General features: G+C 41.7%; 1 protein-coding gene across 1 annotated transcript; it reads left to right on the top strand.

Moving 5' to 3' along the window:
* Positions 1 to 313: 313 nt before the first annotated feature.
* LRIT1 (leucine rich repeat, Ig-like and transmembrane domains 1) lies at positions 314 to 13,135 on the top strand. The gene is made up of 4 exons (XM_010306929.2): positions 314 to 435; positions 3,002 to 3,468; positions 6,987 to 7,292; positions 9,783 to 13,135. Exons 1-4 carry the CDS (start codon positions 314 to 316, stop codon positions 10,766 to 10,768), a joined length of 1,881 nt encoding a protein of 626 aa, XP_010305231.1. The 3' UTR covers positions 10,769 to 13,135.
* Positions 13,136 to 19,659: the final 6,524 nt, after the last annotated feature.

The raw sequence follows: 19,659 nt of genomic DNA, 5'->3' as shown, positions 1-19,659 counted from the left end.
TGTGTTTGCTTTTTTCTTGCACAAGAGCCACAGATTGCCTGAGGATGGTGTTTTGATGGGGCTCCCTGAGGGAAGAAATGCTGTCAGTATGGTTCCAGGAAGCAATAAGCACCTTCATGAAAATAACTCAAGTCCCCATCCTTAATCCCTGCCTATCCTTTTTTATCTGATGGACTCAGCGAGGGCTGGAAGATCACACTGCGGCTGAAAACGAAAGGGAGTTAACAAGATGTGACCAGTTAATGGATAAAACAATAGGCGAAACCCTCCACGTTGTCTAGTGCCCAGGTGTCCTTCCCATGCACAGGTAGCCATGTGGATCGTGGTGAGTTTGCTCTGCTGCTCAATGCTCGGAGGGCTGCCACGGGCAGGCGGCTCATGCCCATCGCAGTGCAGCTGCGCCTTCCACAGCCTCAGCGAAGGGACGAAAGCCAGGTATGCTGATACTCTCCCCAGGGGAGTTGCTGCTCTTTCTCTGGGTGTCGGGGATTTTATTTCTTCTCCTCTGCAAGGATGCTTGGAGGAGAAAATATTGCATCCAGATTTTGTGTCCATTATTTTTCCAGTCACTTTACGCTCTAGCTTTATTTGCAGAGGATTAGCTTCTGAAAACGCGGTAAGCTGATTTCAGAGAAAGCGTTTGGGCATCTCATCTTTCGGAACAGAAGTGACATAATTACTGCTGGTGCAACAGCAAAAGGGAATAAAATTTAAGCAACATTTTCTTTTTTTTTTACCTTTATGCTGAAAATGCTAGTTTTAAAAGGCTTTATTCTGCTCTGCTGGTTTGTTTCTAAAGTGGAACTAGATTTGGTTTATGCTGTGGTACCAAAAACTGCAATTCCATTTACTTAAAAAATCCTTTAGTTGGAGATTTTAGTCAAAGCAATAGACTCTAGATGAGAATGAACCAAAAAAATAGATAATAATAAAAATAAAATAATTCTCAGGCTGGAAACTTTCAGGTAAAAAAGACGACAAGACCAGAAGGGCATCCATTTTTGAATGCAATGCCATTGTGCAGGCATTTCTCTGGAAGACTCTAATAAAAAAGTCTTTCTGAGGGGCAATCACAAAGTAACGATCTGATTTAATGAAATATAGGCTACATTTTTATAAGGTATGGTTCACAGTAGAGGAGGTTTTATGACAGAGATACAGTATTTGCAAGATCCTTTGGAATAATTATTTTCTAGACAAGACACAGTACTGAAATGAAAAGCTGTCTGTCCCCTGTATTTTGGATCCCCATGAAATAGATCTACTTTCTTATCTCTTTTATGGTGCTATAGATTTAATACCAGAATCTTTCCCAGTAAGAAGCATGGTAGAGACACCAGTAGTCTGCAATTATTAAAAGGGAGTGCAATAGCGGGAGAGCCAATTATTGCTCCATAAATGTCACAGTTCCCAGGGGAATTTCCTCTCAGTGACTGGAAAAAGCTGTAATGTGTTTTGCTAAGATACATAATCAAGCAAATATCCATTAGTCCCTTAAGGAGCATAATGTCACCATTTTTCTTCATTATGATTCATATTTCTCACTAGTAGAAGGAGATTCTCCCATAGATTAAATATTTCATGCTCACTGACATGGTTTAGGGACAGTATGAGAAGCACACTGTTTTACTGCCATAGTGTCTCTGTTATCAAACATTTTGTGTCATGCCTACACACACAAAAAATCTTGAAAGAGGATTTCTGGATTTTTCTTATTTGATAGGTTTTTCTCATTTGATAGATTTTTTCTCTTCCTCAAAATCTCAACTTTCAGCAGAGGGTGGGTAGAATTTAATGCCACAGTAAAAGTGCTGGATGAGAGTAATGTACTATGCTTTGATTCTAAATTAACAATTTAACTGTAGACTCAAATAACATTTAACTCTGGGAAATTTGCATGAGCAGTTCAGTGATGTTATTTGTTTTTGTTGATAGCAGAGGAGTAATTGCTTTCAGTCAAAACCAATCTGGTTTTGGCAGCTTTGTTATGTTCTGTTTATCAGTCAGGCAGCATGATAAGAAAATGTTACTTGTCAGATCACATTACATTTCTTGCAGTATCTTGTTTAGCATGTGGAGTGGGACATGCCTATCTATCTAACATGTTACCTTTTGCAAGGTGGCTTTGTATTTTGTTAAGAACTTGCCTTTCTCTCCTTGCTGATAGGCAAATTAAAGTGCAGTCTGAGACACCTATTTTGTCTCCCTTCATTCCCCATGGCTATCTATGATCCCACATCTTGGCAAAGTCAAAGTCGCAATTTTTTGTACGAAGGCTGTGAAAATGCAGCTTAGAGTTTTCATGATTTGACCTCTAGAGATTAGAAATGGGAAGGAACGATTAACACACATAAATCTGCCTTGCTTTTAATGTAGTGTTTTCCAAAGTGTTAATTTTCTGCACTTTCACTCTCATAACTGTACATGCCTGCAGTGCAGTGACTGCTACCATCTGTACACACCTTCCAGACTATTTCATAGTAAATACTGTAGTGTATTTCCAGTGAGTTGTTAGCTGACTTTCTTATCCTCATTTCACGTACCAAAGATCCTGTGCTGTATTTAATCTATTTTATTTTCTGCCATCCCACACGTCAGTAAGGCTTCTTTTTTTATGTCTTTTGTTGTTCAATTTATGGATCCTTTTGTTTTAATATGCACTAGAATCCTCTGTTGTGCATGAATGTCACTGCTGTCTATAATAAGTACTCTAAAACAAATTGAAAGAAAAAAAGGCAGGAAACACTATATAGGCCAGACTCAGACTCACACCACTCCATGAGAGGCACAACACTGCAATCTCTGCAGTCAAAAGGTACATGCGAATTACTGCAAGTTGATGTGCTTATGGTGATGATGTAGAGATCAGCAGCAAGTAAGAAGTCACAAGTAGAAAGCTTGTGAAGAAAGAAAGGCAGATCAAAATCTTGCACTAAAATAAAGTTTCAAAAGCTTTTCAAAATACAAGAAAGTCACCCCTGTGTTTGTGTTTCCCTACCAGGACAGTGCTGTGTAATGACCCAGAGATGACCCTCACTCCTGTGAACATCCCTGTAGATACGTCCAAGCTTCGGATAGAAAAGACAGCCATCCGCAGGGTGCCAGGAGAGGCTTTCCATGCGCTCCACAATCTGGAATACCTCTGGATGCCCTATAACTCCCTGGCAAGCCTCAGTGGGATCACCTTCAAGGGCCTCCGTCGCTTGCAGGAGCTGAGGCTGGATGGGAATGACTTAATATCATTCCCCTGGGAAACCCTGGCTGACATGCCACAGCTAAGGCTTCTGGATTTACACAACAACGAACTTACCTCAATCCCTCCAGATGCTGCTCGTTATGTCAAGAATATCACATACCTGGACCTGTCTAGCAATAAGCTTATGACTCTTCCTCAGGCTCTTATTGCCACCTGGGCCAACCTCCAGGCTGTTCCTTATTTCCCCAATGATAACTCCAAGATCATCCTAGGTAAGAGAAGTGCCTGTCATTTTGCAGGGGGCAATGTCAAGAGCTCTGCATCTTATTGCAGCGTTTTTACCCACTGTGGTTACCACAACAATTACACTGTTGTGTACAATTTAATACCCCATATAAAGTGTGCAAATTCATTTACATATTAACAAACTCACCTCAGGCTCCTCACATCCAGTTTATTACACCATAAACTTCATCACTTGCTTGAGTATTTGTAACACAAAACTGGTGACTCTTGCTCAAGCCCTTTTTATTTATTGACACTGCCATTTTTGACAGAAATACAAATATGATTAGAGCTCCACATCATTCATGTGCTCTTTTCTAATAACAGTTACTATGGAATCAATCCATTTTAAGCAGCGCTAAATAAAAAGATGGCTATTTGTTATGTCCAAACTAAAGAGGAATAAAGCCATCACTGAGCGTAAAATCTGGGTCAGGACTACCAGTTTGTCTCTTTCCGGAGCCTTGTTTATCTTTTCACACAGAATTAACCCCTAGCCTCCGCAAAGCCACCAAGATAGTGCTGCCTTCAAGGGCAGCTATAAAGCTACAAGAATCCACTTTTTGGTGACAGTTCTGGGCTCCTCAGAAGTATGGCTTTGGGGCAATTGTCCATTTTTTGTCAGAGGGCATATTACAAATGACTGTCTTGAATCCTCTCAGTTGCAGCATCCCCAGATGAGGTTTCGGGCACATTTACTAGTTCAGGGGATTACTACTCAGCCTTTTAGCGATCGTGCACTGGTTCAAATCCATGGCAGGTTGATGATGTTTCAGAGCTGTTGCCATCTGCTGTCTTCACTTGCTATGAGCTGACCTAGCTCCACTAACTGTGTTTGATCTGTAGGGGGTGTGTATCTGTGTGTACTGCCTCTACAGCCACAGATGTGAGTTCAGGCACTTGCTCATAATCTCATCAGAGATATCGCAAGTTTTCTTTCACTCTGGGAAGTACCCACTGCTCTTTGTTCTCTGGATAAATTTAGGGGGGGGTAAAGTTTTTAAAACCAGATTGCAGTGGAAAGAGACACAAGACTTTAAAAAGATTCAAATTGCCACCTACAAAGCTTTTAGTGTCCTTAGCAGATGTTGTTTAAGTTTTCATTAACGTCAGGAGAGGAGCAGGTGTTTTGTCATCTTCTTTTGCCAGATGCAGTATCAAGTTCTTTAAACCAAAGCTGGCTGTTTGGGATTGCCCATTTAATTTGTGACATGACAAGACACTGCCTAGATTGTACTCTATTTATTTTTAGAATCAAGTTACATGTAAAAATGTTGTTCTACTCAAAATAGATTAGGACAGTATTTTATTGAGAAGAACAGATCATGCCTTGATGCTCGTGGCCAGCCTGAGTATTTACGTAGCCAGCTGTGCACAGGTTGCTTGTGCCAGGATCCTAAACAATTCATGTAGACAAATGAGTATAATAAATGAGTAAGGTACAGACACTCCAGCTCCTAGGTCCTGTTCTGCTGACACCCATAGGGACCAGGTATATGAAAAGCATGTCCCTCACAGGAGCAGAATGGAAGAACACAGCTGCATGTTTCTGTTTCACTCTGCCCATGACTATTTCTCATGGAGGCATAAAAAAATTCCATGAATAATAAAGAGTCAGCCCAGTCTCTTCCTTTGTCTACAGTGCATCAGTGTGACTCCTCTTCAGATCCCTTGCTTGTAGACGACTTTAAAAAGTATGCTTTTCCACATGAGGATTGCCCACGTGAGCCCACAGGACTGTGCCATGCAGGGCTGCAAAGGCCTCACTGGGGCTGTGGGGGTGCCACGCCATCGACTGGGGCTGGGGCACCTGCCAGGGAATCCAGAATAAATTGTTATCTAGTGCATGAAGTCAGAAGTAAGCTGCTAGCAAAAATGCCATGAAAAAACCAAAGCCAAGCTCTGAACTTTCATTCTTTATAGTCCCCTTAACTTTAATACATTAATTTATAAGAAATGCCCTCCCACCAAGGTTCACCACTTTCAGATCCCCTTCTAAGCCTGGGTAGCATGGTCTCAGCGAGAGATTTTTCAGCCATCTTTAAAATGGTCTATTTGAGGTGTCAGGGTCTTTTGATTGACCCTGTGTTTCTGTTGACTCTAGAAAATTCAAGCAGCTCTTTGATGCCCATGGAGCCTTGTAGCGCATCCTCTGTGCTTGGGTCAAAACTTGGTTCTTGCTGGAAAGCTGCTGCTTGCATGACTGCTGCTGCTGTGCGCCAGGGGCCAGCATGAGTGGGCACCACAGGGTGGGCAGCTGTTGTTTCCTCCTGCTGGAAATTGAGGGAATATTAGTACTCTTGACTTCCAGGCAATTGCCAGCCCTGAGCCATGTCCTTGAACTGCCTGTGGAAAAGAGGAGGTGAGGTCCCCTTGGAGGGAGCAGAGCACACTCCCATGGCAGGCAAGAGGCCTGGGATGCTATGCTCCTGGCTTAGGCTTTAAATGCATGCCTAGGTGGTATAAACATCCCCAGTGCCAATTCTGCTAGCTAAAGTTGTTAGAGACCATAAATTGTCAGGTGAATGTGAATATTTGTAAGTAGGATGACACAGATTTAATCAGCATGCAGCTTCTGTTCCTGCATTGCCCTAGTTCCGATTTTGCTTTTTCAGTATCATCTTCACAGATTTATTTTTAATAATGTCTCTTTTTTTTTTTCAGAATTTGAGTTCAATAAGCACTCACTGAGATAGCAGAAAAAAGAGAAACATTCTGGGACTCCAAAACAGGAGTGTATTCTTCAATATACCCCTTTCTATATGTATATTCTTAATATACTTATTGTCTGTGTTCTTTTATATACCATAAAATGTATATTCTTCAATTTACTCCTTAAAACAGTTCTTTCATCTTATCGATGCAAACTAGCATTTCAGGAAAAAAACACTGATTACTAAAATAATGAAAAAAACTTAGAATAACAGGCCTGGAAGAGAACTCTTACAATCACGTAGGATCACCTACATATATTGCAGGCCTGACAGTTGGCCTGATAATCTGGCTAATATTTTAATAATCTCCAGTGAGAAGAATTTCCTAGCCTGTCTAAGGAAGAGACTCCATAGTCTCTTCATACCAAAAAAATCCACACCCCAAAACAAACCAACCGTCCCCCGTGGCTACTTATTTTTTCCATTCTGGAACCAAGTGTGTTTATAACTACTTCTTGTTTTGCTTCTTTATGTGCATAAATGGTGATGTTTTCATTATATGAATAGTCCCGCTTTGAACTTAAAGAATATGATTTCAGCTCCAGATTTTGAGATACCTTAGCAAGCCGTTTTTACTTCTTTACTTTCTTCTACTAACTGGCAACTATAGGATCCATCAGGCTGAGCCAACAGCAGCAAAGGGCTGTCAGGACAACCGCTCCCCCCACATATCCCTGCATATGCGCGGGCAGATTAGGAGCCTGCCACAGTTTGTTCTGCTGAAAAATAGAAAAGTGGCAGAAATAAAAGGTGCTATTGGAGTCACTTAGTCTTCTGATTTATTTTGACAGGCTTGCAAGACAATCCTTGGGTATGTGACTGCAGTCTGTATGAAATGGTCCATTTCCTAAATTTCCAGTCTCCTAACATAGCATTCATTGAGCCCAGGCTGAAATGCTTCACCCCCCGGAGCCTTGCAGGAGTTGTCTTCAGCCAAGTCGAGCTAAGGAAGTGTCAAAGTCCCGTCGTACATACATCCGTAGCCAAAGTAAAGACCATCCTCGGCAGCACTGTGCTACTGCGATGTGGAACAACAGGGGTGCCTATTCCTGAGCTCAGCTGGAGAAGGGCTGATGGTGCTCAACTGAATGGCACAGGTGGGTTTGGTTTAAGCTTTTCTCATACACATGGAATGAATGAGGGAGACCCGCATCTTTATTTTCTACGGACTGTAGAGCAAATGGAAGCTTCTATGACAACAGATCCTACCTACTGATAAAAGACCCAAAAAAAGAAAGTGGTGCAAAATTAATATTCACTATAATTCACAATAATATCCCGTGTAATTCACTATTGCATTGTGATTTTCTACAAAATTACTTACATGTTGATGTAAATATCATCAGATAACTGTACACTAACACGTGTAAAAAGTTGGTTTTGCTTTGTTTTCTAACAATTGTGGTAGTGGTGAGACGAATCAAAGGGTTTTCTGCAAATCTGTTGTAGCTGAAGAAATGAAATATGTCCAGCTGTAGCAAGAGGCTTTTTTAGGTTAGTTATTTAGTTTTTCAGTCACTGAAAAGGCTTCCCACTGAATTATTTTATGGGTCTTTGAGAGTAATGATGAGCTACTATTAATCAGTTAGTAAACATCTCTGCCAGAGAGATGTCTGACATGAATTCAACTGGGATTCAAACCTGCTGTGGCAAAGAAAGAAAAGATTGCAAACACGCAACATTACTGGTATATTAAAAGAGAAAAGAGCCACTAAACTGCTGAAGGATACAATACTTCAGTGACAATGCTTCCAAGAAATGATTAATTTCTGATGGATTGACAAGGTGCCTTGGGAAAATGCTTTGTGGCAGAAATGCTGACCAGGTCTCTCTTCTTTGCTCACCCCTCTTGTAGGGGAAGCCTTCAAACAACTACTGTTTTTGTGACCAATCATGTCACATGTTTTCATTTCCATTCACAAGAATGATTGGACCCCAAATTGCAATGTTGGTACTTTAATGTTTGGGGAATTTAGGAAAGAAATCTTCGCTGCACTCAAGGCAGTCATCCTTAGCTTTTTGCCCTAGAAGTTTTGGATCAGGACTTGAACCTTCATGCCTCCAACCTCCCCTGAATGTTACTGTCTCTTGGCCCTGATTTTCATAGAGGGTCTAAACTCAGCAGATAAAGCGCTAAGTATGGTGTCTGATCTTCAAAGTGTTACTGGACTCCTCAGTGCACAGAAACAGGGGAGAGTGCATTTTTCTTTCATAGCAATAGAACCACTTGTAATAAATATCCTTTTTTTGGATCTGCACAAGTCATTGCTCTGTTGTGCATGATATGCAGGATGTAGCAGAGCTGCTCCTCATAATGATAATGTCTACCCATCATGCTGCGAACATCCCTCCTACACTTGAAAGAGAACCACAACAAAAAATAAAACAGAGAATGCTTTCCTGAAAGTGTATGCTGAGTTTACTTTGAGCTTCAACTGAGAAAGATGTATTTCGTGCCCCATTAAATCAGACTTTAGCACCTTTCGATAAAAAGTTGGCTGAAAATATACATTATTTCTCAGCAATGGCAGCTTCTGCGCCAATGCTATAATATGACTGTTTGAAATGTTGATGCTCTGAGTAGAAAGGAATGAGAAACAGCCCACAGTCTGTATGTATGAGGAAGTGCCATAGGAAGACAGGTAGCTTTATGGTTTTTAATATACCCGTTCAGTAAATAATTAAACTGAAAAAGTAACTTCTGCTGCCATTGTATTTCACTGCCATTGGAACGTGCCCTGGTTGCCAAGGCTGGATCCTGACCCCACCAGGGCTTGTGAGAAGTTTGCATCCTGTCTTACCTTTGCCCTTCAGACATCTCCCTGGTTTACCTTTCAGTGGGAAAGGGCAGAGATAGTACGTGCTCATCCTAAGGAGGCTGGTTAAATAATGAAGAAGGTGCTTTACCCTTCTGCACGATCCCAGCTCTTTTTCTACACAAATAGAAAAAGGCAAAAAAAGCTAGTTTTAGCCTCCTGGTAAACCAAGTGAGAACATCAACACTCAGCTGCATACTTATCGTTCAGTGGTAAGTGATCAGACTTCCCTGTGTTTGGCTCAATATAAAAACCTGCACTAATTTAGCTGTAAAAGGGATATTATTTTTCAGCTATTTTTCTCCATATATTCTAGACTAGTCCATATATGGTTTTTAGAAGAAAATCTCCCCTGTTTATATTTTCTGTGACTGAGAGGACTGCATCTAATGTTCAACTAGGTCATGTTACTGCCTACTCCTTCCACTCTTTTAAGTACTGTACCTACATAAGAGCTTTTAAGATTTTTTTTTTTAATGGAAGAACCTTGCCTGTTTTGTTTTCAAACTGTACATCAATTGAAAGGAAATAGCATCAAATGCTTCACATATATTCAGTCTGAAGCAGTGTGAATCCCAACATAACCTAATTTTGGTGTTAATGTCCTTTTCCTGGATTTACTTTGATTTTGTAATGTTCTTGGTGGTAAAATGAAGTGATGATTCTGCTGTATCAAGCAGACATTTGGCTGATTGAAGTAATATTTTACAAAACGTGTTATTAATTCTTTTGATTATTGCCTATTTATTTTACATTTTTCCTTCTTTGCAGTTCATCAAGAGATTTCCAGTGATGGGATGAGCTGGTCTATTCTGGGCCTGCCTGTAGTCTCTTATCTCGACTCTGGCGAGTACATCTGTAAAGCAAAGAATTTTCTGGGGGCAACAGAGGCGTTCATATCTCTCATCATCACAGACTCAGAAAGCACTGATGACCCCAACTCTAATGCCAAAGGCGCATGGAGCGGGAAGGCAAGTGGGATGGAGGCAGCTGCCTACAATGACAAGCTAGTGGCAAGGTATGTTATCACCACCTCCACCGTGCCTACCCTCAGGGCTGGAGTGGGCACTGGAGCGGGCCTCCTCCTCCCAGATGTGGCACAAGATAGCAACCCCAGAAACCTGCTGGTGAGCCCGCCTACCGGTCAGCAGGAGCCGGAGCGAATCGTGAGGTCCGTCAGGGTGATAGGAGACACTGACCAGAGTATCACCCTGGCCTGGAAGGCGCCTCTGGCAAAGAACACGACAGTGTTCAGTGTCCTCTACGCTATCTTTGGAGAGAGAGACATGCGGCGGATCAACGTGGAGCCAGGGAAGACCAAGGTCACCATTTATGGGCTGCTGCCAAAGACCAAATACATTGTGTGCGTCTGCGTGAAAGGGCTGATCCCCAGGAAGGAGCAATGCATCATATTTTCCACAGACGAAGTTGCTAGTGCAGGAGGGACCCAGAAACTCATCAATGTGGTTGTCATCAGCGTGGCCTGTGTCATTGCTGTTCCTCTGACGCTGGTGGTCTGCTGTGGCGCACTGAAAAGGCGCTGCAAAAAATGCTTTGTGCGGAAACCCAAGGAAATTCAGGAGTCCTATGTCACCTTTGAAAGCCTGTCTCCTGGGGCCAAGGCAAAAGGCGTGGAAGGAGAATACTTGACTAGACATACCCCCGATGAGTCGAACAGGCTGCTGTCTGCTAGATCCAGCGTGGACTCAGAAGCAATACCAAAGATAGAGGGGCAACCTAACGAATACTTTTGCTGATAGTAACTTGGCTGATAGTCAGCTCGCTTAGGTGGAAAGCACGTGGCTGTATATATGACTCTCTGCTCCAGCATGGCAGGCCACCCTGTCAATGCTACTATCTTCAACATGTTCTGGAGGAGGATGCAAGAGGGTAGATGGTGCCCAAGCTTTACAGAAACATGTTGCTCATCCCACCTGGGGTGTGCTGTTTTGTACCCAGTCGAAAGCTTCTATGATAATGGCCTCATTCTCTTGGACCACTTTTATTTTCGTAAAATGAAGCGTGCACACTGAGTGTGAGGACATTAAGCAACATTTCTGAGAGCGCTCTGCTTGGTGTTGTTTAGTACCTGCTCTGCAATATGCTAAGTATTTTATTCTCAGCTATTTTGATGTTCTTATGGTTGACAAACAGGGGAGTGTTTAGTAATTTAAATATAAATATCTGTGAAGGTGAAGATTGAGAGTCTCACCTTTTACATGCCCCATGTTTGCATGAAACATGCAGCTTGATGCTTAATAGATCACTAAACGCAGATGTACAGCAGCCCTTTCTAGTTTGTCCGACATAATAAGGGCTCTATGCTCTGAATTCAGAGAAATGTGCAAGTGAGATGATAGAAATCAAGAGACAAAACCCAGTCCATCCCTAACAATACTTAACAGAGAGCATTTTGTGATTGCATTTTGGCCCTAAACACTATTCCTTAAGATTTTCTTGAACAACAGTACTGCACAGGTCTTTCAGTATCACACCTAGCTGGCATTTTCTAGCTGTGTTGTAATTAGTAGAGTATGTTTTATATCAGCTGTGTTAGTTAAAAATCGTACAATATCCTACTCTGCAAATTGTGTGTGGTGTTGTAATGCTTTGTAATCATACTGAAAAACCTACATTAGACAGTTCTGCAAAAATCTCCCAGACCAGCCCTGTCATTGCTGCTGGCTCTCCTGACAAAACTGGTGGCGAAGACCGAAGGGCTCAGCCAGGCACTTGTGGTTTGGTCATGAAAATACCTTGCTCCATGCAGAGCAGGGGTCTGCAATGCAGTTGATGGTTGACTGCTGGCCAGGCACACATCAGCCATACTTCCACCATGGCATCAGTGGTGGCAGAAGCTCAGTGCAGACTTCTCGGTTTACAAACATTTTACAAGTTCAAGGAAACTGTCTAATATTCATCTAAATGTACTTTCATAGCCAAGGTGAGCTAATCAGTTATTTAAGTCCTGCAGCTCCACTGGAATCTGGATCTGAGTGCTTATCATGAAGAACTTCCCAGCAGTATAATTTTCCACTCCAGTCTCTCATGTAGTAATACTGTATATAATGTTTTTCTTTTTGTAATAAATATTCTTCATGAAGAAAATTATATATTATCTGCCAAATGTTGAATGGAAGGGGTCCAGCCAAGTTGAAATGATAACTGATAAAGCTTGCTGAATTGCTTTGAAATATGTATTTGTAAATGTATTGGAAGGATCTCCACTCACATTCTGGATGTGCACATAGAGTGTGGGTTAACAAAATTCACTGGTTGAAATGAAGCCCTGTATGGATTTTGCAAGTCTTTCTTGTACAGAGGGTTTCAGTTATGTCAGATTACTTGGCCTGATGGAAAAAGCAAGTCATTTGATCTCAGCATAAATACTAGCAACAGAGGATACAATAGTTTCTGGTAGGACTCCCTGTATTTCTTACATTAATGATAAAGACCTTTTCTTGTATTGGGAGAATTTGTCAATCCTGTTTAAAATATGCTACTTCTATCACTGGCCTGCATAGATTTTTAGATTTACAAAAATCATTGTGCAAAATTATGTATTTTAATACAACAAATTAATTGATGAAATATGTAGTATGTAATAGATCTTTTACTTATTTGTACAGTTTCATGTCCCAGGATGATTTTTAGAGTCTCTCTCTCTCTCCAAGGTAGAACAAAAATATTCTTCCAGTAGCAGTTTTTGGGATAAGTTGAAGGATTGCTGTCTATTGAACCTGATTCCTGCCCACACCTGCAACAGCATCACTGCGCTGTGCAGAAATCAGCCTGACATCGCCCTGGATGGATAAGCTAGCCCTGAGGAATCAAAGCTGTCCTAAAGCTCTCCTGCAGTGAATGGAGTGGATCTACTGCCCAAGAACTTTCCTGTAAGTCAGGTTTGCAGGAGCTGACTGGGAACGAGAGGTATTTACCTTTTGGCTGCTTGGAGGCACAAGCTGGGTAATTTGCTGCATCCAGCCCTGGTGATGAGCAGCTCTTGCCTGCTCCTCCGGTGCATGCTCCGACACCCGATCTGTGAGTCAGCAATGAAAAAGGCACCATCTGGGCCAATGCTGTTGCTCTTTGCTTGCGGGGAGTGGAGGATGGACAGGTCATCCTGTGACATTCACTGTGCATGTGTTAAGTTTTACAGACTCTGTTGGATATTTTTTGCACTTTGAATAAATAGCGATCCCAAGTAGAACAAACGATTTTTCTTTTCTATTTCCTATGGCTATGTCTCATAGGCGAGGCATCACAGTTTAGCATCTCAGCTGCTACTGCTCCAAAACAAGGCCCTCTCTCTCCTGCACTGGTGATTCACACAAGATAGGCAATAGATAGAAACTTCTATAAACTCTGTGTCATCTGGTGCAGGTCAGAAGAGAAACCCTATACTTGCTAAACTGTGGGTGAAACTTCAAAATATTAAGTAAATGATTTTGTGCTGAGTGTGACTTTCAAGGCTCTGGGTCAGATTTTCAGTGGTATGAGGCATGTAAAGAAGCAGATAAATACCTCTGGATTTTTTTGTTGTTTTAACTGAAGGGGTACTAGGCACCTAGTTTCAGCAGGGTTAGCTCAGGCAAGCTTCCCTCTCTGCTCATAAGACATGTGAATGGAGCTGGCTCAGAGTTCAGGCAAGGAGAAGATTCAGCCCTGGAAACAATTTCTTACTTGATTAAAGTCAGTCCTCGGACAAACATGTGCTGTAAGAACCAAAATGAACACCTGAATATCTTTCGGAATTACTGCATTAGTAGCATTTTAAATGTGTGTGTTTGGGGGTTTTTTTTTGACACTTTGTTATGTTCAGTTTTCTTTTTCTCTGGAAAATGTTTCCTCTGTTAATAATCTCTTTGTGTCAAATTTTGACCAATTTGTTGCGTTTTGCAGTCTATTTCAAGTTTTTTGGTACTGTTGTCAAGCAGTATATTTTGGAACCTCTTGGAGTGCAATGTTCCCTACGATTAAACCATTTTAAAATTAATTCTCAGATGAGAGTTGGACCACTTCAGCAATGCTTAGGAATAAAGTAACTGTCCACCTGCATTAGGCAGGAGGATGCGCCGGCTGCCTGGGCTGAGTGCTTTGGAGAGCAGTATGAGCCACTCTTGATGGGCATTTCATGTGATAAATACAAAGACAAGCTCCTCTTCCCACAGTATCTTTTTATACTTAATTTTGGAAATATGATTAGTATAAAATTGAAAAATTAAGGATAAGGTTTTAAAAAAGAGGTAATAGTGTTTTAAAATTTAACCCAAATAGCTCTGAACTGTACTGAAAAATTGTTATTATTTCTTTTTCTTAAAAGGATCTGGAGAAAAGCAGCTATCAAACTGAGGGAACTGAGCAGAATATAAATGAAATAATGTGCCCAAAGTAATTAAAAAGAAGTACTGGCAAGTAGTTGAAGTGCAGGAAGAAATGTAAAAAAAAGATGTTGAAGCTTTGAAACATGTTTTCCAAACATATTATAAGGTGTCCAGATTATTTGGTGAGTAGATCCAGACAAAAGCTAATACTGGCTCTGCAATATTTTTAGTTCCACATATGTATAAAAATTCCACAAATGCAAAATAATGTTCAGGCTGACAAACACCTTATTTCCACAATGTGATTTAAACATTTTTTGAAGGCTGTTATTGCATTGTGTGGTCACTTTCACATTTATTTCTGTGTGCCCACAAAGAATAGACTAAAAGGTCTTTAAATCATTAAAATGTGCATGTGCATATATATAAGTTTGGGGGAAAAAAAAAAGAAGAACCCCAAAATGTCAAGAAGGACAGGAAAACATTTTTCAAGATATTTTTTCAAAAATGAATGGACATTGAAGAATGGCTTTGAAAGTATTCCAATAGTAAAATAAAATCTAAAGGTTATAAAGCTCCTGAAGAAGCTGGCATCAAAGTCCTCAATGTCAGAGTGTTTTGAGAATGTCTGAAAAGTTTCAGGATGTATTTAATCAATAGTTGGTGCTACAGTACTGTGGCTTCGTGGGAACTTCACCAGTTTTAAAGTCCATGAATAGAAGACACAAATTGTGGCCCAAAACAGAGGAACATATTTACACACACACCCCACCCACCCCCATTTTATTTTCCTACTTATCAAAATTAAAAAGAAAGAATTTAGCATTTGCCACCAAAGGTTCAAACTGATGAGAAATAAGTGTGTACACCCCAGAGAGCAGGATTAGGAGCTTCTCAGAGGCGGCAGCCAGCCTCCGAGTGGTGCCCATGTTTCCTGGGGGGCAGGAGGCTGCTGGTGGTGACATCCCATGGGAATGTGTTGGCCCTTGGATCCTGGTTTCGGTGTGGGAGATGGACTCTGTTCCTGTCGAGGTACCCTGAGCAAGAGAGGAAGCCTTTCCTTTCCTCTGGAGGGTGAAAGGGGGCAGGTGGTGCCCCTTTGCCAGCTCTCCATGGGACTTGCTGTGGAGCTGGAGCTGCAGTGCCCCAGGGGACCCTGCCAGGGGCGTTGGGTTGCTCAAAAAAGTCGGGGAAAGACCTGCGCGTTTGTTCAGCTTCTGTTGTTGTTGAAGGCTTGTGAAGGAAAGTCTTCTTTACCTCTTTCACATCAACCCCCCTTTTTTTCAAAGCTGCTTTTTCAAGCCCTGTACCATTTGATGTTACATGCACTGTATCTAAAAATACTCATCTTCAGCCCTCACCTCGTCTGTTCTCCCCAGCAGGGATTTCTAACACTGATAGCATTGGCAGAGGGACTGTAATTGTAAGCATCAGCCTGGACTTGATTTCTTATGGACCTGTGTGTGCCTGTTGTTTCAAGATGGTGTTCGACTCCCTCACCATTGCTGGGAGCACACAATGGGGCATCCTTTTTGGCATTTGCTTTGGTAGTACATGCAGTCTCTTAAGTTCTACTTCCATAGATTAGCAGACAATGTCTCTATCGAGATTTATTTTGACAGCTTGGGTTTTAGACATCTTGTTCTGCCTTTGGCTTTGGCCAGGATGCCACATGACATTAAAGACCAGCTGAACTGAGTGGACATCTGCTGTCACAAAAGTGACACATTAAATTTACAGGCAGGCATAACTGGGCTGAATGAAAAAGGCAACAAAATCCCACTCCAGTAGGAAACGTAAACATAGTGCCTGCAGCTAACACTGTTTGGGGGATTTTTTTTCCCTTTACTTTTTCTTTTTTCTTTTCTCTCTCTCTCTTCTCTTCTCTTCTCTTCTCTTCTCTTCTCTTCTCTTCTCTTCTCTTCTCTTCTCTTCTCTTCTCTTCTCTTCTCTTCTCTTCTCTTCTCTTCTCTTCTCTTCTCTTCTCTTCTCTTCTCTTCTCTTCTCTTCTCTTCTCTTCTCTTCTCCCACTGTCTCTACCCTAGAGAGTGGATAGACTCTCTACCCACTAATTAATCTAATTTTAATAAGTCACCACTAGTTTCCCAGGTTAATACTGGACCTTCTGAGTACAGCTGGGATTTGGGAATATTTAGAGAAATGGCCTCTCAAGCAGCAAATAAATATCAGCCTGAAAACAGCTGGAGCATTGGCCCATGGTACTAACTGACACCACTCTGTAGAAGGCCATTTTCTGGCCTTGTGGAAGATAGGTGGGACTGGGAGGAGAGCTCATGTGGGAAAAAAAACCAAACTGCAATTCTTTTTTTTCTGTTAATCAACTCATTTATTTAAATTAATGTATTTCTTTCTAACAGAGAAGCCTAGGTGAAATTTTACTTGCTGTATCCCAGGACATTGGGCATTATTATGCACCTGTACTGTGCCCAGAGATGTACATCGGGGAACTGCCAATAATTTTTACTCTGTATATAAACCTGTTAATAAATAATGCTTTTCATGAAAGATTTTTTTTTTTAAGACATAGCTGCCATGTACTTTAAGACCCTCCCTGCAGGCCATGCAGGAGGGCTGTGAAGGTGGCAAAGGAGGTGCCTTCCTTGCAAGCAATGGACATTTGTGCAAGGTTGGGCCTTAAAGTGGTGAATCCCTCTTGCTGATCCACATGATGCTGGAGACAACTGAACTCTCCTTGAACCGGCAGCCTTGCCGGTGGCACGTGTGCAGCTCACAAAGTGGATAGTTTTCTAGCGCATTTCCCTCATGAACGCCATGCACTGATGGGCATCTCTACCACCTCATGACTACCTGGCCAGCATGACTGGACAAGCCAATGACCGAGGTGGACTTCAGGCATTTCTTCCATCATGGGAAGGTGCTCCATCACGAGAAGGTGCTGCATCACCTCTAATGATGAACACCATCATCAAAACATTGGTTTTCTTCTGGTTCTGCTGAAAGCTTTTCTCTCCCAGTTCCTGCAGCACACGCAGGGGCAAACCCCAGGTTTGCTCCTGACTCCCAGCTATAGTTTAACTAACTGTGTTGTATGTTGTTTACTGCTGTTATTACCAAATAATAATATCAGGTGTTATAATAAAGTGTAAAATTATATAACAACAGTAATAATAATGATGACATTTTATTAGGGAATCTTTCCATGGCAGACTACAGAAGAGGACCAAAGGCACTGGTGAGTGTGGTGTTTGTCTCCCCAGAGGCCTATGCCAATGGAGGGTGTGCACTGAGTCCCTGAGGCCTCTGCTTCCGTGGCTGAGGGATGACCAGGAAGGACACATCCTCCCATTGTGGGTGCAGCATGTCATTCCTGCAGCACTCTCAGTTTAGCCAGCCAGCCCTGCTGATGAGTGTTTCCCTTTGCTGCTTAAGCTACACTGAAAGTGCATAAGGAGTATCTGCCTCAGCTCATGGGATCTGTGCTGGTGCCACTCTCACTGCAACAGCAACAGCGTCACCAAGAAATGTCCCCAGCAGCCACCACAGTTAAGTGTGGGATTTATAGCTGCTGCATCTGCTGCGCTACAGACCAGCAGCCTTGCTCCATCACTCATGGCTTACTGACATGTTAAAATGTAGGGTAGCTATTGAAATATCAAATACTGCACCATGGACAAATAAGCAACATTTCACTTTAAAAAAAATAATTAAAATCCTATATGCTCATGGTTAAGACGCTGAGCATAGTGAGCAATGGCAGCCCAGCAGGCCCACTGCTCACAGCCTGCTGCTTCTTCACAGAAGGCAATCATGAAACACTGCAACAGTCCACAGCGGTTTCTCCACCAGTTCATTTTGCTGATTTGCCTTGAAATCAAAGCGCCTGATGATTTAAAAGCTGCAGAATCAATCCATCTTCTGTACAGTTGCAGCAGCTATCCTATTGCACATGCTCTGACAGCCATGTATAGATCTAAGCCATCACACTATAAATATTTTTCTATCCTGGTCCCATAGGTTAGAGGTTAAGTAGGTTCAGGCTAATCTTGATTTGTGACCCAGCTTCGCATGTATTGGCAGTGAGGTTAAGCCCTTTTCCCACAGCATGCTGCCTTCTGCGGGCTGTAATGAAGCCTATACACACTAGATGGCTCCAGGAGAACGCAGTGTGGCTTGGAATTTATAACCAAAATGCTATTTTTGGAATTAAAAAAAAAAATTAAAAATCTGGTTACTCTAAATCCCCTTTCATAGAATAATTTAGACTGAATTTTTCAGCACATCTTCCAGGGGAGGCCAGAGAACTTAAAATATTGAAATAGCACTGAAATTTTGTATTTATACAACAGAGATTAACTTCAAAGCTACTCTTTTCTCAGAGCAGCCCACAGACTGGCTACAGCTATTTTGCTGTTTTGGTTACTAGCACGTAAGAATGGAGATAGTGGAAGGGAAAAAAAAAAAGCTGTTTTTAAGAGAAAAACTGTACCATATTTCTTATATTTCCGTGACAGAGCAACTAAGTCTAGAGAGTCAGTTTCTCGCTCACCATGTGCAACAACACACCCTGCACAGAACTGTGGGCAGGTTTTTGGGTCCTGATGGCTTGTGCAAGACAGCCCTATGCACTACCAAATTATAGCTGTGAAGTCTGTCGCTTTCTGCCTTGATAAATACCATTAAAATAGAGGAGATTGAAACAGATCCCTTGAAATAAATAAAAAAGTAAATAGCCTGGTTAACTACTTGCAAGGACTTGGGAACAGAAGTGTTTTTTGGCTCCATCTTTGTATTACCAACCAAATAAACATTTGTCAAAATCGTGCAGCTAAAGAATAAATGCCAAGAGTGGTCCCAGGGGTGATTTTTAGCACTTTGACACAGGCTATGAACCATACATGTCTTCTTTAGGGTCGGGTCCCCAGCAGGATTTATGTCTGCGTCAAGGAAGATTACAGCTAATAGGATTTGCTTCTTGGAGGCTGTTGGCATGTTTGGTGCAAACCCTGCACAGTGCTTTCTTAAAGGAGAATATGGACCCAATGTGTCATATTTTTCTTCTTCTTCTGGCCTTCCACAAGATAAACCCATCTGTTTCGTCTTGTGTCACAGGATGCTCTTGTTCTCAAAACAGCTTTGGAAGGTAAGAATGCTAGTTACTCTAGTTGTAGCACCAGCAAAGCTGCTCAGAGATTCCCAATAGATACTTGCCGGTTACGCACACCAAAACCAAACAGATGGCTGCATAGTATGCTGCCTCTAATTCTTGAATAGTACTAGCTTGACCATAGAATGAGATTTATCTTATTTCTCTGAGATATGTAGTTGCATATGTAGCAATTTTG

The sequence above is a fragment of the Balearica regulorum genome, chromosome 7 (assembly GCF_011004875.1).
Source record: "Balearica regulorum gibbericeps isolate bBalReg1 chromosome 7, bBalReg1.pri, whole genome shotgun sequence".
NCBI lineage: Eukaryota > Metazoa > Chordata > Aves > Gruiformes > Gruidae > Balearica > Balearica regulorum.
Note: the sequence above shows the minus strand (reverse complement) of the source record. Positions and strands in the feature narration are given on the sequence as shown.